The following is a 22001-nucleotide window of genomic DNA, read 5'->3' as shown; positions in this document are numbered from 1 at the left end:
ACTGTGTTTCATAATTTAGAGTGTTTTTTCAGCAAGCCAGTTCCCTGTAAGCTACTGCAGACAAATTTTCTTCATGTAAATAATTTTCAGAACACACACAGCTACTAGCACAGATTGTTTAAATATTAGGATTCCAGTGTACTAATTAGGCTTAGTCAGTGTAGATCATCTTGTCTTTATGAGCTGGGCTAATTCCTGACCATTTGAAATACTCTGAGAAGACCAGATGCTTCACTGGAAAATGGAAGAGTTCTGGAAGGTGTCAGTATGAGACATTTCCTATGTTTTCTGTGTCATGTGTGCATACGAGAGAGAGAGAGAGAGAGAGAGAGAGAGAGAGAGAGAGAGAGAGAGAGAGAGAGTGTGTGTGTGTGTGTGTGTGTGTGTGTGTGTGTGTGTGTGTGAGAGAAGTATGTTTGTGCAGGGGCTGCCAGTGTCATTCCCCAGGAGCTACCCACCAGGTTTTGTTTTTAATTTTTTAATTAAAAAAATTGAGACAGGGCCTCTCTTTGTCTCCCTGGCTGTCCTGGAACTCACTGTCTATACCAGGCTGGCCTTGAGCTAATGGACAAAGAGGTCTGCCTGCCACTGTCTCCTGAGTGCTGGGATGATAGGTGTGTGCCTGTGTTTGTCTGGTTTTCTTTTATATGTATGTGTGCTTGGTGTACCGTGGTGTCAGATCCTCTGGGACTGGAGTTACAGACAGTTGTAAACTAACATTTAAGTGCTGAGACTCGAACCCAGGCCCTCCGCAGGAGCAGTAAGATCAGCTCTTACCCACTGACCTTACTTTCTAGACCTCTACCTTGTTTATTGAGTCGAAGTTTCTTAGGGGTCGGTAGCTACCAACTCGGCTAGGCTGCTTGACTAGTGAGCCCAAGAGACTGCTTATCTCCACTGCCAGTCCTGGGTTACAAGTGTGGCTCACTGAATTTTTTCTTTTTCTTTTTCTTGTGTTTGGAGGTTCTGGAGAATCAGATGAGTCCCCATCCATGCTCTGTGTAAGCACCTTTCACCTGAGCTCCCCGGCTCTACCTTCTGCGTCTTTTCACAGGCCATAGCTTACCATCCAGTACTTGCCTGAATTTTCCTGATGTAGATTTTTGTCACATCAGTATTATTTAGTTGAGGATATTTATTAAATGTATTTTGGCTTTTAGTTACTGTTTCAAGGTTTGGTTACAAAGAGGCTAAAGACCAGGAATTCACATTTTTGAGATCTATAAATGCAGGCTACCCCTGTAACAATAAAAAAAATATGTACAAGACACAGAAATAGGGGAAGGAGTGCCTGGAACCTTTTTCTGAGAAAATTCCTCTAGGCCTGAAACATCACTGCAAGTCTGCACTAGAGGGTTGGGCCTCACTTTGGCGCTTGCGGTTCACCAAGTGTGACCAGTTGTTAGAACGCGCTGTGATTTGTAACTCCAGCTTGGATTGTCAAAACTTTGCCCTTGTAAGCAATGTAATTTGAGATGAATTATTTTCTAATTTATTGAATATATTTACTTTTATGTGTATGATTGTTTTGCCTGTATGTGTAGGTGCACAGCGTATAGTACCTGAGGAGGCAAGGAAGGCTGTTGGATCCCCTGGAACTGGAGGAATAGGTGGCTAAGAGTCGCCCTGTGGCTGCTGGAAACCAAACCCAGGTCCTCTGCAAGAACTGACTGAGTTTTTCTTAACCCCTGAGCCATTTTTTTCCCCTTAATTTTTTAAAAGTAAGGTCTCATTTCCTTTTTTATGAAGGTATTGAAGAGAGCAACTGTATTACTGTCCAATTAGAAATCTTCCTCAGACCGATTTCATCAAGTTTACTTCATCTGAGAAATCAGTTTGCCATTTTCTTGCAGGCAATTCAGATGGTTAATTGATTATTCTCAATTTTTGATGTAGTTGTAAGAAATTTTAGCTAAAATTGGCTGTTTTAATAATTTATGTAGGACTCAATGGTTGTAGTCTTAACTTATTTATTATTTGTTACCAATTCTGACTTTATGCATTTCTTTTGTTCTTTTAAACTGTCTCAACTCCTGTGGATAAATAGGACTTAAAGTTAGTAATTAAAAGTATTTTTATGTGTTATGCTTATGTGTGTATCTGGGCACCCGTGTGTGCCTGGAGCCTGTGGGGGTCAGAAGAGAGCGCTGGATCCCTTGTCCCTGCACTGGAGCTCCAGAGGCTTGTGAACCATCACGTGGGTGCTGGGTCCTGAACCCAGTGGTTCCTCTGCAACAGTCACAGCTCTCAATCACTGAGCCGTCTTTCCAGCTCCTTTATACTAGTAATTAAAAATGGTTTTATTTCTAAGCGTGAGGATAAGGCAAAGGTGGTAAACTTGGGGCAAGAATCTGGTGCCTCTGCTTCCTTCCCCTGCTGTTTCTGAGGAGTGACTCCTAGGGCCTGAATCTTTTCATCTGATGACTAATAGAAGAAAGCTACCTTCTGGCCATCACCTTTCTGTAAACTTTTAATAGGAAAATACAGAAGCTACATTGAGGACCAAGATTTAATAATCTGGGGTTCCCCATGGGTGTTGTTCCTGTTATTCCCTTCGCTTCATAATTGTAGCAGCATTGAGATGGCGCTGTGCCTACTTGAGGGTGGGGAATTAAGCAAAAATGAGACTATCTGGACAGTAGGAAACGAGCTTGGGAGGAGAGAGGCAAGGAAGACTGAAACAGTGAGCACGTCTTCACATGGAGCAAGTTTGAGTTTTCAGAAAAGGAGCACAGTGAGAGCGTCAGGCCCAGGAGGGCTAATGTACAGAATAGAGAGGACCATATATCTAGCACAGAGTGAGATAGTCTGAAGGACACTCAACTTTTCCTTGCTTTTGAGACAGGGTCTATCTCTGTAGCAGCCCTGGAACTTGCTGTGTAGACAAGCATGGCCTTGAATTCACAGAGCTACCTGTCTTAGCCTTCCGATGGCTGGCACCAAAGTCATGCTTCACCACATCCAGCCAAATGTTTGTTTTTAATGTTGTATTTTGTTTGGACACAGGGTCTTGTTTAATTATCCAGGCTGGTCCCGACCTCGTAAACCTCCCATTTCAGCTTCTCCAATGCTAATAGTAGAGGTGTGTACTCCCACAGATATCTAAGAATCATTTTCTCATTACTAAAATACTGATATGTCGATATGAAAAGAATATGGGGGAACAGAGGCAGTGCAGCACACCTGTAACCCTAGCCAGCACTTAGGAGGCCTAGGCAAGAGGATTTCTCCTATAGGATTACTTCTTTTTAAATAAACACTCAAAGGTAGAAATGAGGAGGAAATAATAGAAAGGACTGTATACATATTTGAGTGGCCAAGGAGAGGGATGAATGGAAAGAATGAGAGGAGAGAACACCAACATTTAAAATTGTTATTTTTAATTACATATGTGTGTGTCTGTGTGCATGTGAAGTCCAGAAGAGGCCATGAGGTCCCCTGAAACTGGAATTACAGGTGCTTGTGAGCTGCGCAAAATGGGTACTGGGAACAGAATGCAAGAGCACTATGAAGTCAATCTCTGAGTCATCTTTCTAGCCCCATACCTTCTAAAATAGAAGACTTAAGATTTGGTGCAAGTCCACAGTCAGTTTTCTATCCCAGAGATCTTTTGTGTAGTTTTAGAAAAAGAAAAGAAATTACCACTTTCAAATTTCATTTCCTGTCCTTGCCTACAGTGTTACCACCTCTAATATGCCTGATTTTAAATTCACTCACATTTGTTCTTTTGAGTTGAATTTGGATTTTCCCAGCCTGTCACTGGAAAGTTAAAGATTGTTGTTCTAGAGATAGACTTGGAACACATACATACAATAAATGAAAGAAATCCACTTGATGTTGAAATAGGTAAAGGTGTTTTCAGTAACAAAAGTCAATTTTGGATTATAAAAATGTGAGTGAATCCTGGCCAGAAAGCAACACACAGCGACTCCTCCCCTTTCCAGCTAACCAGGACTTGGTGTGTAGGCAGTACAAAGGTTTTTATTTTTAGAAGGAACTTAAAAGATGACATGGCATGGTCATGAACCCCTATGTCAAGCACATGATTATTCTGTATGCTATAGATTCCCTGGCTTTAACAATCTGAGTCAAGAGATCACTCCTCATTTTTCCCACATGTAGTTTCTTTTTGGGAAAAAAAAAAAAAAAAGCTGTTCTTAGAAACCTTTTCTTTTCTTTAAAATGGGGCACACTCTGTTGCCCAGTTTGATCTGGAACTCACTGTGTTGACTAGGCTGGCCTTGAGCTTATGGAGGTACCCCTGTCTCTGCCTCCAGGGTGCAGGAATTAATATGGAAATCATCAAGCCAGCTTTACTCGGTGTCTTTTAAATGGACCATTCTTTGCCTGGATACTCGCTCTAACTCTAGCTAATACCTCCACATCATCCCATTTTCCATTCTTGTTAGTGCCCTTGTAAAGTTCTATACTTTTAAAAATCTTTATTTCTCTAAGAATTGTAAGGTGTATTAGAAAGATGTAGTACTCTCTCTGTTTTTACTGGCCTGTCTCCCTTTTGAGGGTAGGACACTCCTTTTATTCCTGAATACTGTGCATCTGAGCCTCTTGTCTGACATGTAGAAAATATGCAATAAATATTTATTGAATGAACAAATGTATGCTTTCTTTGTCTTCACGCATCTTTGATAGTTCACTGGATTTCTTTTTTTATTTTTATTTTTTTAGGTAAGGCAAGACGTTTAATCCTTAAATCAAGGAAACAGCCCGCGCGCGGTTCATCTAGTGACTCCCATGGTTGCAGAGCCAGCTTTTGGTGTGGGGTTGAAAGCTGCTGTGCCCACACATTGTCCTTTGTGGACAAACTTCTCAGTGACCCAGATGCAACTTGAACGATTCAATAGTGTGGTTTTTCTCATGAAGTGTGTGTGTGTGTGTGTGTGTGTGTGTGTGTGTGGCATTTTAAGTGTGTTTTTAAGTATGCATGTATTTTAAGTGTATGCTTTTAAGTGTGTGTCTATATATTCTTAAATGTGTGCATTTTACCTGTATTTGTCTAAAAAATGTTTGCGTTTTAAGTGTGTGCATTTCTAAGTGTGCATTCTAAAGTATTTAGCTGTTTAAATGTATTTTTGTGTGCATTTAAAGTACATTTTAAAGTGTGTGTTTAAGCCTCAGTTTTGGCTCTGAATCCACTTTCTCCAATCTCTGTTCCAACCTTCACTGCAGCCAGAATTGCTCTCTAAAATGCAAATGTGATCATGTTACTTCCTTCCTTAAAAAAGCCTTCACGCAGATCAAGTTCGAACTCCCAGGAGTTTGCTGAGGCCAGGCACTGTAACTGCCAACCCCCTCTGCAGTCTTATCACTCCTCGGGTTCACTCTTGCATTCACTTATCCTGGCATCACACTTCTCACAGTCTCCTGAATACAAGAGCTGGTTTCATTGCTCACTCGGTCTAGAATTCCCTCCCTTGCTCAGGCCACCCTTACTAAGAAATCTCAACTATACAGGAAGGCACAAATGACTGAACTTTTGGGCGTATCCAAAGCCTTACAGATGGCTATCCTGTCCGCGTAAAACAGCCCTTTTCGAAAGGGAATAAGAGAATTTATTCTGAGCCAATTATGAGTGACCCGTGCATGGCGGGGGTTGGGCGGGGGGACGAGACGTGGATTCAGGTTGCCTGGAATAACATGTTCCGACATGGAAGCATTTACACTATAGTAACAAAATAAAAGAAAGAAGTTAAGGCATTGCCCAGACACCGGCTGCATCACCAGGTTGATGATAGCATACTAAGGAAAAACTGACAGGTTTTAGATCTTTAACTGATGACATTCTTAGCTTTCCAACGGGTGGAAACCAGGGGTCCGCTGGTTTTGAGTCATGAGGCTGTTAGGTCAGACACGGGTGCTCCACGAATGCTTTATTCAAGGTCTAAAGGTATCTAAGACTAACCATGAAGTTTAAGCTAGTCACTTTGCCTCGTAAAGTCGTCACCGCAGGTCTCCCGCACCAGCAGAGGTACTGGAGCTGCACACAGTTACGTCTCTACCAACGTGCCCGCTGGGCTTCGGTGTGAGCCGAGCTCACGGCGCGGGAAGTGGCGAGTGACCGCTCGGCGTGGAAGCAGCTGAGGAAGTCGGGGGCGGAGGAGGAAGGGAGGCTCCGTAGGGAGAAGACCAATTTCGCTTTGGGTACGCACATGAATTTGTAAGCAAAGCCCAAAAACGTAAAAGGGAGGACCCCTGCCTCCCAGGCTGTTGTGTGGAGGCGCAGGAGCAGGCAGAGTGGCCAGAACTACCGCCGCGTGAAGAGGCGGCACGAAGCACAGACGTTCTAGACGCGAGGCTGAGGTCCGTGGGGAGCAGAATGGGGCGAGGAAGAGCTACCGAGTGCGGAAAACCACGGCTGTCTTTTTAATCACGCAGCGATTATCTTAGAATTCAAGCTGCACAGCGTCTCAAACCACGCGGTGGAAGAGTCGCAGATTTAGGTCAAGGGCCTGGAGCCCCGCTCCTTCGATACACCTCTCTGCAACTCAGAGCCGGACAAGCTCTTAAGAGAGGAGCCAGCGTCCACTCCTCCCTACTCTGCGCGGTGGCCCGGCCCACTCCAGTGCGCAACTCCGCTTCCGGAAGCGCGGCCGAGCCCGGGCCGGGAGTTGGGGCGTGGCGCGGAGGCGGGACTCGGAGAGACTAGGGGAGTGGCGGAACGCAGAGGCGGGACGGGGGCGTGGCAGACCGCGGGGGCGTGGCACGATAGGGCAAGGGGCGTGGTGTGTATATGGCGGGCAGGGCTTGGGGCGGGGCGGGGCGGAGTGAGACCTGGCAGGGATTGGGAGGAGGGGCGGGGTGGGGCGGGGACCGGCCTGGTCACGCTGCGGCTGCGCGTTGGGGCTCCTCGCAGTTCGCCCGGGCGGGCACGGCGACGGCGGGGCGGCGGTGACGGCGGCGGCGGCGGCGGCGGCGGGGGCGGTAGCGCGGGCCGGGATGCGGCGCTACCTGCGGGTCGTAGGGCTGTGCCTGGCCTGCGGCTTCTGCTCGCTGCTGTACGCCTTCAGCCAGCTCGCAGTGTCCTTGGAGGAAGGAGCGGCCGGAGGACGCAGGCCGCAGGCCGCGGCGATGGTTTCCTGGCTGGCGGACGGCGAACGCGGCGGCCCCGGGAGAGGCGCGGGCAGCGCGGGCTCGGGCCGGCCGGGCAGGTACGGGCCGCAGTGCCGGGCGCGGGGGTTTGGGAGTCCGCGGGCTGGACGCGCCGCTCCCACCACCGAGCACTTTCTGTTTGGCTCGGGACCCACTGTTTAGAGCAGTTAGAAATTGTATTAATTCGCAACTTTGTAAAAGGCTCGTTGGCAAGTAAGTGGTGGCCCACAAAAATCCTGATTACAGTGTGGCTAGTGGGAATTCCCTCCCGTTTCCATGGAGTTGAAGCTGAGCTATTTAAGAATCAGGCTGGCGCCCTTGTTGAGTCCCCCACCTCCCAGGTGTCTGAATAGTCATCCTAAATCTTAACATATTCATCAGCAGCCGTGGTGGTTAGATAAATCTAGCCGAAGCATAAAGCGAGCTATGAATTTTTGTTTTGGAAAATACTCGGTTTATCCGGAAACTTAAAGGAAGTTCAGAAACGGGAACGATACTTAATATGCTCATATTTTGTGGGAGGGGTGGAATGAAGATGTCGGTCTTTAAAAAATTGGATATTTATGACGCAGCATAATGATTTGGTGGATTTGCATAAATCGCTGCCAGGGTTATGAAATTTAAATGGAAACTGTGTTGACAGTGCACTTAACAATCTGAGCATTTCTCACAGCCTTGAGGGATACCTGTAATGGGCAATTCTGGGACCAACATATTGGAGAGTAGAAGACTGGGAAGGGATTGTGAAAAGTACCATCAGAGAGTTGATGGCCACTTCCAGAGGGGAGGGGGTACAAACGAAAAGCAGCATGGGGATTCCGAGTTACTATTTTGTGATTTGATTGTAGCTAGAGAAATGTGGGATCTAGGTATATCCTCGAGTATATTCTTAATATATTCCATTGCCCACATCTTTAAAAAAGTATTAATTACCCAGAATTACATAACAAGAAGTTCTGGGGGGGGGAGGAATCTTTCCAACTCCATAAAGTACAACATTTTAAATGGTAAGAATGGTATTTCAGAGAAATCTCTTCTCAATTAGTGTATACTATTTGAAACGATTATGTCAAGCCAGGCTTGGTGGCCCACACCTGTATTCTCAGCACTCAGGAGGTGAGGCAGGAGGATGGAAAATTCAGTGCCAGCCTGTGTTTCATGGTGAGTTCCAGGCCAGCCTGGGCTACGTAGTGAGATGTAGGTTCAACAGACCATGCAAGGGCCAGCTAAGTACCCCAGGGGTGAAGGGCTTGGGCGCCAGGTGCCGAGTTCCTCTCTCCAGGGTTTTAGTAGAGAGACTGCGTTAAGTTTTAGCGTCCGCCAAACCTGTGCCCTCTGTCTCTCACCTGGTGCAGGATCCCTGGATCACCTTGTTACTTGGTTGTGTATTCATTTCTCTACTGTAAAATGCAGATAATAAATTTTCAGCTACCTCTGGGATATAATCGACAGATAAAAGTTGTGTGTATTTAATCCTGACAACTTAGTGTTTTGATGCCCGTTCAGAGATGATTGTCACTTCCTCCTTTTGTTTTGGCTGGACATCAAGTTCATTTTTTGCTGAGTACTGTTGACACGGGTGGGATACTCTGGGAATTTAAACACTGGGAAGAGTGAGGATTTTTATGTGGGTGCTGGGGATCTCAGCCCAGGCCTTATGCTTGTTTTTCAAGCACTTCACTGGATCTTTAAATAAGATTTAAAATGTAAGAGTTTTAAATCTTATCTGTTTACTGTGTTTTTCAACATGGTGTTACAACCAAGAAACAACCTAAAACTTGACTCTTCCCATCCCCATATGTATGCATTAACTCTGAGTAGAGTTTAATGACGACCCAGCCAAGAGCCCTGTATCCAGGAGTAGTAACTGCCCACTCCATTTCTTAGTCCTGTGACCCCCAACTCCCACAGATGTGTTGTCTTCATGGATTTGCTTGTCCTGAACATTTCCTACAAATGAGTCATACCAAGTGTGAACTTCTGAGTTTGACCTCTTTCATTTAGGTTGTATTTTTAGGGTTCATTCGTTGTATGTGTAATATTTACTATTATGATACTATTTTATTAAATGGATCTGACACATTTTGTTTGTTAGTTGATAAGCATTTGGGTGGTTTTCTACTGTTTGGCTGTTATGAATAATGGTGCTATGAACAGACATTTATATTTCCTTTTGTTGTTGTTTCGGGACAGGGTCTCTTATAGCTAAGACTGGCCTCAAGCTCACTGTGTGGCCTAGGGTGACCTCCTCCTCCCTCTCTCTCCACACTCTCTTGACCATATGCATCTTTCCTATGAACATAGGTGTTTTTAGTGCTCTTGAATAGTTAGGAGTATTGGGAGTGGAAGTTGTGGGCTATGGTTGCTCAAACTATTAGTTTTTTCCCCCTAAACTTATGTATGCACTATAGTTACTATGTGGAGGTCACAGGACAACCTGCAGCAGCTGGTTCTCTCCTTCCACCATGCAGGTTCCAGAGATTGAACTCAGGTCATCAGCAGCAGCAGCAAACCTTCTACCTGTGGAGCCATCTTGCTGGTCCCTAAATTTATATTTTAAAAGAGAATTATGGCTTATATCACTCTTCCTTGCTTTTCTGCAATTTATGAACTAACACTAAACAGTAACTGTTTCTTAAACATTATAGGCCTGTGGCTCTGCCTCTGCATTGGACATCTTGTTCTAACACCAAGGCTGAAGAAGTTCTTGCCCTGGGTGTGCTCAGTCTCATACAGTAGTTGAGTGAGAGGGCTGGGAATGTACGGCAGACCTAAGGGTTAGTCTCTAGCATCATATTACTTTGGCCAAAGCAAGTAGCTTAAGGCCAAAGTCAGTGAACAATGTAAGCCAGGTTCCCTTTAGAGGTGGGCAAATCAATGAGATGAGGATTCACTTACATGTAGTTCAGGGTGTGAGTGAATAATTATGAGCAGTAAGCAACACATATAAGAACTTTGTTTGTTTGTTTTTGTTTTCGAGACAGGGTTTCTCTGTGTAGCTTTGCACCTTTCCTGGAACTCACTCTGTACCCCAGGCTGGCCTCGAACTCACAGAGATCCACCTGGCTCTGCCTCCTGAGTGCTGGGCTTAAAGGCATGTGCCACTTTCCTACTGTAATTTTTGTGGGTAATTTTTCGTTGAAATTCAATGACATTTTTCTGGCTGCCCTCAAACTCACAGAGATTGCCTACCTCTGCCTCCCAAGTGCTGAGATAAAAGGTGTGTACCACCATGCCTGGCAGGCAGATATCATAAAAGTATGGGTAGTAAGGACGTACAAATATTAGCAATGATGAGTGATTTGTTAGGCTTTGAACATTTTTAAATTGTGCTTGGTGACCATGGATCCATTGCAGCATCCAAACTTGAGAGTCTAAATTGTTTTGGGCATGAACGCCCACCCTCAATCTTAACACACTGGAGGCAGAGGCAGGCACATCTCTGTGAGACAGCAAGTTCCAGGCCAGGCAGGACTATATGGTAAGGCCTTGTTTCCTAAAAGAAAGAAAGAAGAAAAAAAGAATCTCAAGTTGTTATTGTATATAAACAGCATTTATTGTATGAGCAGTTTTATCAATAACTTTTTGAGGGGGGTGAATGGGTGCAAGGAACAGTTAGTTGGTATACCTTATGCATGCATACATGGCAATCCCGAGGTAGCACTTTTGATGAACTGAGGAGTTCCTGCCTCAGCCCCGGAGTGCTAAGGATTACAGGTGTTGCCTCCACACCTTAGTCCCATGGACTCTTGCTTGATACACACTGTTTTCATTCAGGTTTGCCCTTGAGGCTTGGTTACATTTTCAGCCACTGTGGCCTCTCGCTCTGCTGATACTTGATTAACCAGGCAGAGGATAGAATCCTGTGTCTGCATCTCTAATAAGGGATCTTAGGACCAGGCAGATTTAGGAAACAATGCCCAAATTGTTTGTTGTGTGAAACGGAGTAAAAGCTGCAGCAGAAAATGGCATTGTTAGACCCAATTTTACAAAGCAATTTTTATTGAGAAGTTGAGATTTCTGTTTTCATTTCCCTCTTAACCTGTTGTGCAGTTTGATAGAAAAACTTGAATAATAGGGTTAGTTCCTTTTTTTTTTTTTTTTTTTTTTTTTTGCCAAGAACAAAGGCACATGCTAGGTGTTGGTTGTAAGTAAACTGTGTTAAAATAACACTGAAAATGTCTTTATCTGAAAAGTTTGTTGTGAGGCTTAAATGGATGTGCAAGCACCTGAATTCGAAAGATGCATATGTGTTATGTGTTAGGATATCGCCGATTGCCTTTAAGCAGTGTTATATTTTAAACACAAATAGTTATCCCTAGTAGGGCACAAACAAAGTTTCTAATCAAGTGGTAAGCATTACTGTTAGGAACACATTTACTTTCTTGACTAATCTTTTTAAAATTAAAATACACAACTTTGTAGACTTTGATGTATCTCTCAAAGGAAAACCAAAGAGCAATATAACTTTTCTTAGTGATTTTAAAATCCCAGTGCTGTGTTTATGCAGTAGCGTAGAGAATTTCATAGTTAGTATTTAAAAACTCACCGGTGAGACCCTGGTCCCAGAGTCTTATTCCATCACTAGTCCTGTGTGCATTTCTTCAAGATATGGCATTATGCCTTCAGGCTGAGGATTGCGTCATGGATCGCAGAAGTTTCTGGGAAGTCAGACCCGAGAGTTTTGCAAGTCTGAAATTTCCTGGACCTTTTGATATTAGAATAGCAACTTTGAATTGACTCCATGGAGAACAGAGCTCCGTGGGGCTGAGAGCTGGAGTGTCCGAGGTTAGTGGCGTGGTGCATAAGGCCTGCAGGGTAGTGAGGGAGTGTCAGATGGTTACTTCGGAAGGAAATGACAGTGAAAAGCATTTGTGCAACTTGAGATACTTTTTCATTTTTAACCCCAGCCTTAAGAAAGCCCACGGGTCTCCTCATCTCAGCTTTGGTAGTATATTGAAACAGAGAAAGTGGGAAGAAACAGCCATGACTGTCAGCACAGTGGCTTGGTTTCAGCTTGAAACACCATATGAGTAGTTTGAGTTGATTAATTTGAATGTATTTAATGATCTTTTCCTCCCATTACACCTGCGTTTGTGACTTTTTACGTTTGTGGTAAACAGAACATGTAGGTGAAATGAATTTTCTAGGATAGTATGCATAGTCTGTGAAGAAAACGATAAGATGTATTAATGTCTTGTATATGCCATCAGAGCAGAGGAGATTTTAATGTTTCCAGAGAGTTCCTGACCAGGAAAAATTCCAGTTGTAAGATATTCTCACCTAAATAATGATCTTAAGTAAAGCAGAAATCAGTTTTGTAAAAATGCTCCGGTTTTCCATAGTAGTTGGATTTGCAGTTTGCTGCTGTACATTGAGCATAGTTACCGTGGTATTCGGTAGATCCCCTGCTAGTGCCCAGCCTAACTACTCTCACTGGCCTGTTGTCTCTCCTCACTGTCAGGTGTGCAGGCTCCTCTCTGTGTCACTGGAGTCCCTATTGGATGCTGCCCTCTGCTGTTTGTGGAATGAACTGCTTTTGGGAAGCGGCTTTTAGGTAGGCCCTTACTATTTAATTGGTAGGTCAGCATAGGTAAGATTAGATAGTAGATGAACAAACCTTTCACTGTAATAAAACATAGCAGTGTTTCTCTTCCTGTAATTCAGTATCATATAACTAAATAATTGATATTCTGGTTAGATTTTTCTATTCCTTTATCTCATCTTTTAGTTATTACTACATTTTAATGCATATTACATGTAAATGCTCTAAATTTTTCTGTATGTTATTAAGATAAACTGTAAATCCTAGGGGGATTTATGATTGAACTATACTAATAAATTGATAAATAGGTATGGTCTAGTTTGCTTTCTGTTTCTGTGATACAGTAATCTGAAGAAATGCAGCTTGGGAGGAAAGGATTTGCTTGGTTTACACTTCCAGGTCACAGTCCATTCTTGAGGGAAGTCAGGGGAGGAACTCAAGGCAGGAACCATGGAGGAATACTGTCTGCTGGCTGGCTTTTTTGCTTGCTCAGCTTTCCTTTCCATAGAACCCAGGACCACCTACCTCAGGATGGTCTCCCCCAAACATGCCCATGTTCTGTTCTGATCCAAGTGATTCTTCTCTTGGATAACTCTTAAGCTGTGTCAAGTTGACAATCAGATTTATGTAAGACAAGATGATAAAAGGCTTCCACTAGATGTTTACAGATAACATGCACATTGCGTATGAATGAGTGCATGTGCATTCATGTATGTGTATATACATCTGTCAGTTACCTAATTTAAAGGGAGGGGCTTCACTCCTGGGTATTACATGCCCAGTATTTTAAATACTGGGGCTGATGACATGGTTCATCTGGTAGACACTTGCTGCCAAGCCTGCCGTTGAGTGGAAGAAGGTAAGTGACTCCTACAGATGATCCCTTGTTCTCAGGTGTGGACTGTGTGCACACCCGCTCCGAACAGATAACATGTGGTAAGACCAAAAAGCTAGTGTACCAAAAACACATTCTGTAGGAGATGTGACAGCTGAGGAAAGACTGTTAGCGTTAGCCTAGAGGTTGGTGGGGGGGAGGAGGAGGAGGACATACTTACTGAAGAGTGAAAGACAGGCCATTGTTTCCTGACTGTTTAAGTCCCTGCGTGAGGAAGAAGCTGTTGGACCAGAGCCTGTGCTGCTCCTGCCTTCAGGGAAAGAATCAAGTGCTGGTAGGGGTGAGGTGTCGCCCTCCTGAGACAGGAGTGTTGGAGCACGTGAGGATGACCTGACGTGCTGGGTTCAGGAGCAGCGACATTTGAGGCTCCTCTGTTTCTGCACTATCTTATGGTTAATTTAGATTCTTGCTCTGTTTGCCAGTGACCATGCTGCTTACCACATTCTTTTTTTTCCCTCTGTAATTAAAAAAAGTAAAATGTAATTACATCATTTCTTCCCTCTGTACCTCTCCTATCCCCCCCACTCCTCCTCAAATTTATGGTCTCTTTTTCTTTAATTATTATTTATTATATATATGTGTATAGCTATACACCCTGCTGAGTCCATTGAGTAGCTTGTGTGCATGTGTTTTCAGAAGTGACCACTTGGTACAGGAGAGCCAGCTAGAGGCTCATCCCTGAAGAAGACTTAATTCTTCCCCTTCAGCAGGTATTCATTGCCTGTGATGTAAGTTGCTTCCTTAATGTTTATAATCATATACATAAAGTCTCAGATTCTCAACTGTGTATCCTATAAGCAAGTGGAAAGGGTTAGTTGATACAGATTTTCTCTCTGTATGTCTGTATGTGACAGATTTCCACGTGTCGGTCCCAGACTGATATTTGGCTTATCGGCTCCAGTAATTGCCATGTTTCAGCCTTTCAGTTAGCTTGAGTCTACAGGCATGTACTACTACACCAGGCTCTTAAATTTGAGATGTTAAGTCATGCTCCTCTTTTACACTTTCTGTTTGTAATATTGTAATCTGTTTATACTATGTGAATACAAAAAGAGAAACCATTTTGCAGTGTGTCAATATTCTCTAAAGTATCTTAAACTCAGTCCCCCCCCCATCTTTTAAATGTATACAAGTGTGCTCACAAAGGCCAGAAGAGGGTGTCAGATCCCTTGGGACTGGAGTTACAGGAGGTTGTGAGCTATCTAACATGGGTCATGAGAACAGAACTCTGGTCCTGGAAGAGCAAGCAAGAGCTCTTAACTGCTGAGTCCTCTCTCCAGCCCTTAAACTCTCTTACGTAGAGCTAAATCCCCCTCCATCCAGTGACCCTGTATCAGACAGACAGTGGAAAATGCAGATCCGCGTAATTTCGCTGTTTTAGTTTTGTGTGTGTGTGTGTGTGTGTGTTCCGTGATTCTGCATGTAGGTGCGTGTGTCACGGTAGAGGTCAGAGGGTAGTCTTGGGTGCTGGTCCTCACCTTATGAAGCAGGCTGTACTGTTTTCCTACTGTAAACAGTAGAGACTTCTGGGGATTTTGCAGTCTGCTTTCAAGGAGGAGGTTACGGTTCTCTCCTTCTACTGGGGGTTCCGGGGATTGAACTCAGTTTGTCAGGTTTGCCTTCAAGCATTTCTGCCCACTGAGCCGTTCCACGGGGCCCCATCTTTTGTGATACTTTTGTTCTGTAGAATGACCCTTAGTTGGGATTTGCCTGTGTCCCTATGAATGGATTAAGGCTTTGGTGTGTTTAGGCTCTTGCCCATGCTGTCCTAAGGAGTCAGCTGGTACCATAAGCATGGCATTGTTGGCCAAGTTTTATCATGTGGTTCCAGTGCTCGGCTTCCTCTTCCGCTTGGTAGTAGTCTCTAGGTCCACTTTGAAGTATGTGTGGGGAATGACCTGTGGCAAAGTAGTGATTGTGGTGATTCTCTTACTTTGTATTTGTTGGCAGAGTTTGAAGAGTTTTTCCCCTTCGCCTCTTACTTAGGTTCACTCATGGATTCAGTGTTTAATTTTATTATGTTGGTCATTAGTGTCATACTGTTTGGTTTTTTTGTTGGTGGTGTTGCAGACTGAACTCAAGAGTGAGCTGAGCAGGAGCTTTAGCACTGAGGTACACCCCAGCTCTCCCTTTCTTTGTGAGTCTCGGGCTCCTCGGGTACTAGAGGGCATTTGGAATGAGAGCGGGTCTGTGGAAGACCCTCAGGTGCTGCTCAGGTTAGGCAAGGCATGGCTCTTTGCCTTGCTTGGGGCCCTTAACAGGTCCTTGTCCACTGAGTTTGGGAAGGACCCTACAGTGATGGCAATTGCTAAAGTGAGGTCGCTCCTCACATCGTTTAAAGGTTCTTCTTCTCTTACCTTCATTTCCTGTCGCTGTGATAAAATATCCCTACATAAACAATTTAAAGGAGAAAGGATTTATTTGGTTTCCACATTCCAGGTTATAGTCTGTTGTGGGAGGTCAGGGTGGCAGAAACCCGTCACACCCGGTCAGGAACAGACAGCAGTGACTTGTTTGTTGGTGTTAGTGCTTGGCTTGTTCTGCCTGTTACTGAGTCGGACCCAGTTCCTGAATTCTTGCCGCCCATGTTAGGGTGGGTCTGCCCAGGTCGGTAACCCAGTTAAGAACTCTCACAGGGCATGCCCATAGGCCAACCTACCCTAGACTGTTTTTCCTCCTTGAGACTCCCTTCCCTTTCGTTCTTCACCATGCCAAGGTGACAGTCAGAATCAACCAGTACAACTAGACGGCTTTCTAGTCAGTAGCTTACGACACAGTAATTTTAGCTGTCCCTAGAACTACTTGAGGGATGTTGGAAGGATCTTTGATAGAAAATAAAGCTGGGTAGGGAGGCTGCCAAAGGGAGCTGCAGCACAGTCTAGCCCCTTTGTAGTCCAGGGCTCCTCTCTGGATGACTAAGCTGCTGCCCTCTTTGTGAGTGGGCTGAGGGATCCTGCTGGGCCTCGCTCACACTTGAGGCCATTCTGTGAGGTGTCCCTCTACTCACAGGCGGCCGTGCTGTGTTTCCCTCCAAAGTTATGCTTTACTGAATTAGAAGAACCCCTGGTGCTCTTTGTATTACCTAAAGATTTCTTCTTGTCATGCAGGAAAGTAGGTGTGATTTCAGAATTCTTTTTGGGTAAGATTCCTTATCTCTGCAGGGATTTTAGTTAAGATAAAGGACATTTTAACAGCCCACGATGAAGAGCCTAACATTCAACTGGCCAGAATGACTGCAATGGCTGTCTCCCTGTGAATGCGTAGGAAATCAGTCACGAAGTCTGGAAGCTTCCTTTAGATCTCTTCTGATCTTCTGCAGTTGTCCTTTCTGTCCTTGGTGTGGAGGGGTCAGGTGGTGGGTGGAGACATCTTCAGTGCGTGTTGCATCTTGTCGGCTTGGGTATTGGAGTCTGCATAATGCTGTGGAGAGATGCCACAGTGGAACCGCAGACCCACAGCTCAACTGTCCTCACTAGCATGCTTGGGGGATTGAATAGATTGTTTTTGTTTTCACTTTGTTGTTGCTTTTGAGACAGGATCTCAGGAAGCCTAGGCTGGTGTCAAACTTGTGATATATATATAGCTATGAGTGACCCTGGACTGCTGATCCATCTGCCTCCACTGCTCACGTCCTGGTATAAGTCATGGCTGGCCCTTGAGGCAGCTTTTTTTTTTTTTTTTCCTTTCTTGAGGAACATTTCTCTTTTTTCCTAAGGCATATAGTGTTTCTTAACATTGTCTGCAGAGAGTTCTGGGCAGAGTTCATGTGACTGTTACAGGTCAGTTAACATTGTCTGCAGAGAGTTCTGGGCAGAGTTCATGTGACTGTTACAGGTCAGTTAACATTGTCTGCGGAGAGTTCTGGGCAGAGCAGCATGTGACTTTTAGGTCAGTTCATAGCTGCTCTTGACTTCTGACTTTGGGGTATACTCTTCTTGTTGACCAGTTAAGCAATCTGAACCTATTGGAGATTCTCATTATTATTATTATTTTTCCCTCCGGAGATAATCTTCTTATGGAGCCAGACAGCCAAGATTCTCTTGCCTCTGCCTTCCGAGTGCTAAAATTAAAGGCTTGCACCATCTTGCCTGGTTGTGATGTTTTAATTTTCTTAGACTTACTTTATGTGTATGAGTGTTTTGCTTATATGTCTGTGCACCACATGTGTGTCTGCTGATTGCCAAAGTCAGAACAAGGTATCCGGTGCCCTGGCCCTGGAGTTACAGATGGTTGTGAGCCAGCTTGTGGAGAGGGACAGTTGAGACTGTGTAGGAAACCAGAAATTCTGGACGGCCTTGTTAAAAATACTAAAATAAAGATAAAATCTTCTCTTGGTTGGTGACACAAGCCTCTACTCCTGAGAACTCGAGAGGTTAAGGAAGGAAGAGTGCGAGCCCCAGCACCTGCCTGGTCCTCTGCAAGAGCAATAGGTGCTCTCAACCACAGACCCATCTGCCCGTCCCCAGGCGGATGTTCTAATGAAGGCTGGTTTAGAACCACCATGACGAGTAGGGTCTGAACACAGTGAACAGGAAGAGGAGGTAGAATTCTCTAGAATTGTGTGCCTTGGTTGCCTTCGCTGTTCTGTGGCCTCTGCTGTTTTGAGATGAACTGAATTCATGTTTCCTTGTCAGCGTGAGTGGTACCCATACAGTTTCCCTGTTAGGAAATGAAGGCCTTAAGGGGTACGAGGGCCAGGGATTCAGGGAGAAGGCGGCACTTCCATCCAGTGCCTTCAGTGGAGCAGTGTGGGAGCTCATGCCCACACCAGAGGGAGGAAAGGGCTCCTTGGCCTGAACACCACTGCTCGGTTAGGAGTGAGAGGAGATCTTTTCTTCCAAAAAGCCATATCAGTATGTGTGAGGTCCTTTCAGAAATGTTTACACATCTTGGTGAGTACTTGGTAAGTGGGACTGAATGTGTGCCCCTGAGAAAAGTTACACGAACAGATTTCTTATGATAAGCTTGGCTTAAGACGGGATGTAATATTAAAATATGTGTGGATGAAATTGTAGCTGACTTCATAGTGATCTGAATGTGGGTTGGAGGAGGCATGTAAAGGGATTTTAAATGGCATTAGAAGAAGTTTCAGTGAAAGAAACACAGTTTTAAAATATTTGGAAGGCCTTTCTATTACTTAGGCTTCCTTTCTTGACACCCATTGTGAAGTTAGTTATGTGTTCTTGGGACAGTTGCCTCGTGCGGTGTGTTGCGTATGGAAAACTGGGTGAGGGTAGAGGCATAAATGATTGGATGATGGAGTCAGCATTGTACTGTTTATTGACATTTCTTGTACATTTTAAAGAGTTGTAAACCTGCTTGTAAACATGGTGAAAATATCATTTAGCAGTAAACACGTGCTGAGCGGTTGGAATGTGCTCTTCTTTGTTGGTAGGTATAGTCTGGAGACACAGCCCACGGAGAAAATGCACCTTGCGGTTGTCGCCTGTGGCGAAAGACTGGAAGAGACGGTGACTATGTTGAAGTCAGCTCTCATTTTCAGCATCAAGCCCCTGCAGGTCCATATTTTTGCCGAAGACCAACTACATGATAGCTTTAAAGACAGAGTGAGTACCCGACGCACAGCGGCGATCGTAGAGGTGACCGTCTCATAGTCTGTCTGCTCTAGTAGAACTGTCCATCCGGCACCTGCCCTCTTAGGGAGAGTGCTTTCGAGGAATCCAGATCCAGTGTAAAGGGAGATTGGATTTTGAACAAGAATAGGCAACCTCAAATCCTCTGCCAGGTGTGAAGAGTCTATTTACTAACTCTGTGACATGGTAGTTCTTCATCTGTAAAAGTTCCTGGCTGTGGTCAGCCCATTTTCAATATAAGACTACCTCATGGTTTAAAGTGGCCGTTTAAACTCCAGCCATCACAGCCGTATTGTCCCCAGTGTGAGGTGAAGGAAGGATGAAGAAGGGAAAATGCTTTTCCCCTTACGGGCACTGTGCATTCATAGTTGTGACATTTCTTCTACTTTTGGTGTGACTTTAATCATTTGATCGTAGCTAGCTGTTAGAGTTGAGAATACTGTCCACTCAGGGCAGCCTTGTAACCTGCTTAACAACAAATGCCCATGAGGAACTAGGGGTCCATTTCAAAGAAGAGACAGATCTTGTATGCGAAGGCAGATGACCCGCATCTCCCAGCCGTGTGTTCCGAGGAGTGGAGATGATTCTTGTGTGATGTGTCCCCCTTCCCATCTCACCCCATTCATGTCTCTGCAAAGTCTAGCTTTCAAGCTGCTGTGGATTTCTGTGTTGATCTATGTTGTTTGTTTTTTTTGCTCTTTTAGGGGGCCCGCCACCCACCTCCCAAATAAATCACAAGTGGAGGCTTATTCTTATTTTTAAGTGTCTGGCTTCAGGTTGGCTTGTTTCTTGCTAGCTTTCCTTAACTTAAATTATCCTGTCTACCTTCTGCCTCTGGACTTTTACCTTTCTCTATTTTTATATACCTTTTATTACTTCTTACTCCTTGGCTTGCTGTGTAGCTGGGTGGCTGATGTCCTCCTCCTTCTATGGCTGCTTCTTCCTTTTTTTCTTCTCCCAGATTTCTCCTTCAGTATATTCTTTCTGCCTGCCAGCCCCTCCTATCCTTTCTCCTGCCTCACTATTGGCCATTCAGCTCTTTATTAGTCCATCAGGTGTTTTAGACAGGCACAGTAACCCAGCTTCACAGAGTTCAACAAATGCAACATAAAGTAACACACCTTAAAATAATATTCTACAACATATCTATATATGCAGATTCTTTGTTTTCCGAGTTAAATTAGTTCATTTCTATGTTGAAAGAAAAATACCATTTGTACCTTTTTAGTTTTTGGCCAAGAGCCTTAATTCTAAGAGATAGAAAAGGTTTACCTACACTTTAAAATATTTCTAGTCATCTTTGGGTTTTTAGAAATTCATTCTTTATCACCTTATTCTCGTTATCTAGATTGTTTCTTAAACTATAATTTGCTTTTGTTGGTATTTTGCTGTTCTTTTGAGACAGGGTCTCAACTGTGTGATCCAAGCTGGCTTTGAACTCCTGTTGATCCCCCTGCCCCAGTTTCCTGAGTGCAAAGCAGGGTGTTGCAACAAAAGCATTCTCAAACTATGTTAGAAGATGCTTATGCTTTCAGAAGTACTTGAGCACAACTCAAAGGGAGATTTTCTGTCTGGTGTAAACTACACCCCATCTCCCCATGGTCATTTCTCTGTGCTCTTTGGGTACTTGAACCAAAAATTCTAAAGCTGGGCTTGTTGCCCTGTGCTCATCATTCCAGTTAGTTAGGAGGCTGAGGCAGGAGCCCAGGATTTGAGACTTGCCTCTGGAGAGTGGCTCTCCTTGTTTAATAGCTGCCGGAGCCTGAGCCTGTCGGGAGGCTGTGCTGTTGAAGCAACAGTGGTAGATTGTATTGAACTGAGTCTGGACCAAGGCAGTGTTTCCAAGTGAGTTCAGGACATTAAAGAGGAATGTTCATTGTAGATTTTCTAAAAATGTATTTTGGGTGTCTAATGATTTTTTAAAATTGGCACTGGATAAGTATGTGTCAGAATAGTTTATTCGGAATACCAGGACACATCAAAACTTTACTTATGTGGACTAAATTAGTGTTATATTAGTCTGACACTTAATATGAACATTTTTTTTTTTGTATAATATATACTAGGGTAATTGAGTGTTTAATTTTTCTGATTTTAATTTGTTTAGGATTGAGAAAATTCACATGAGTGAAATGAAGTGCAATCAAACTTGGCCTGTTGGCTTGGCAACAAGCACCTGTGTGGGCGCTCAGCCACTTTGCGGCCTGGAATTCACTGTTTTTTTGGTGGAAAGGGAGGCAGTCTGGCTACTGAGCAAGCCCTGGTTGCTCTCTTGTGCCCTCTCCAGCACTGTGCTCAGGACCTGAGCTCAGATTCTCACTCTGTGCTCTGTGGACCGATCCATCTCAGTGGCCCTAAACAGTGACTTAAAATACCCACTGTGCCTTAGATCTTACAGTGAAGTGTAGCACACTATTAAGGTTTTCAGATTTGAAATGGGAACAGAGGAAGTAATGGAAAAGAACCTTTTAGCTGTGTGACATAAAATGTATAAGTTTTAGCATTTCTGTTTTGGAGCTTTTGCATTATGATGTTACAGAGAAGGTTGAAAGTAAAATAAATCTACATTGGTTTGTGTTTTTAACTGATTCCTTTTTGTATTTTTAGCTTGACGGCTGGTCATTTCTGCAAAGATTTAACTATACTCTGTACCCCATCACCTTCCCGCGAGACAGCGCCCTGGAGTGGAAGAAGCTCTTTAAGCCGTGTGCTTCCCAGAGGCTCTTCTTGCCGGTGAGTGGTCCCTCCCGTGTTTCTGTTCTGCTCTTTTACATTTGAAATTTAATTCTGTACAGACGATGTCTTAGAGACACTGTGACCATGGCAACTCTTATAAAGGAAAACATTTAGCAGATTCTGG

The 22001-nt window shown here is 44.2% G+C and overlaps 1 protein-coding gene across 2 annotated transcripts in view; it reads left to right on the top strand.

Moving 5' to 3' along the window:
* The first annotated feature begins 6937 nt into the window (after positions 1-6937).
* Positions 6938-22001, top strand: part of Gxylt1 (glucoside xylosyltransferase 1) — a 32877-nt gene continuing 17813 nt past the window's right edge. Inside the window, exons 1-4 of one of the 2 annotated variants that reach the window (XM_036208252.1) lie at positions 6938-7166; positions 12572-12664; positions 18943-19114; positions 21749-21874. In XM_036208252.1, the coding sequence (XP_036064145.1) occupies positions 6955-7166; positions 12572-12664; positions 18943-19114; positions 21749-21874 (603 nt within the window). In that variant the 5' untranslated portion in view covers positions 6938-6954. The remainder of the gene's footprint in view (positions 7167-12571; positions 12665-18942; positions 19115-21748; positions 21875-22001) is intronic. The other variant, XM_036208253.1, reaches the window with a different exon arrangement.

The sequence above is a fragment of the Onychomys torridus genome, chromosome 16 (assembly GCF_903995425.1).
Source record: "Onychomys torridus chromosome 16, mOncTor1.1, whole genome shotgun sequence".
Lineage (NCBI taxonomy): Eukaryota > Metazoa > Chordata > Mammalia > Rodentia > Cricetidae > Onychomys > Onychomys torridus.
The sequence above is the reverse complement of the archived record's forward strand: the minus strand, read 5'-3'. Positions and strand labels throughout refer to the sequence as shown.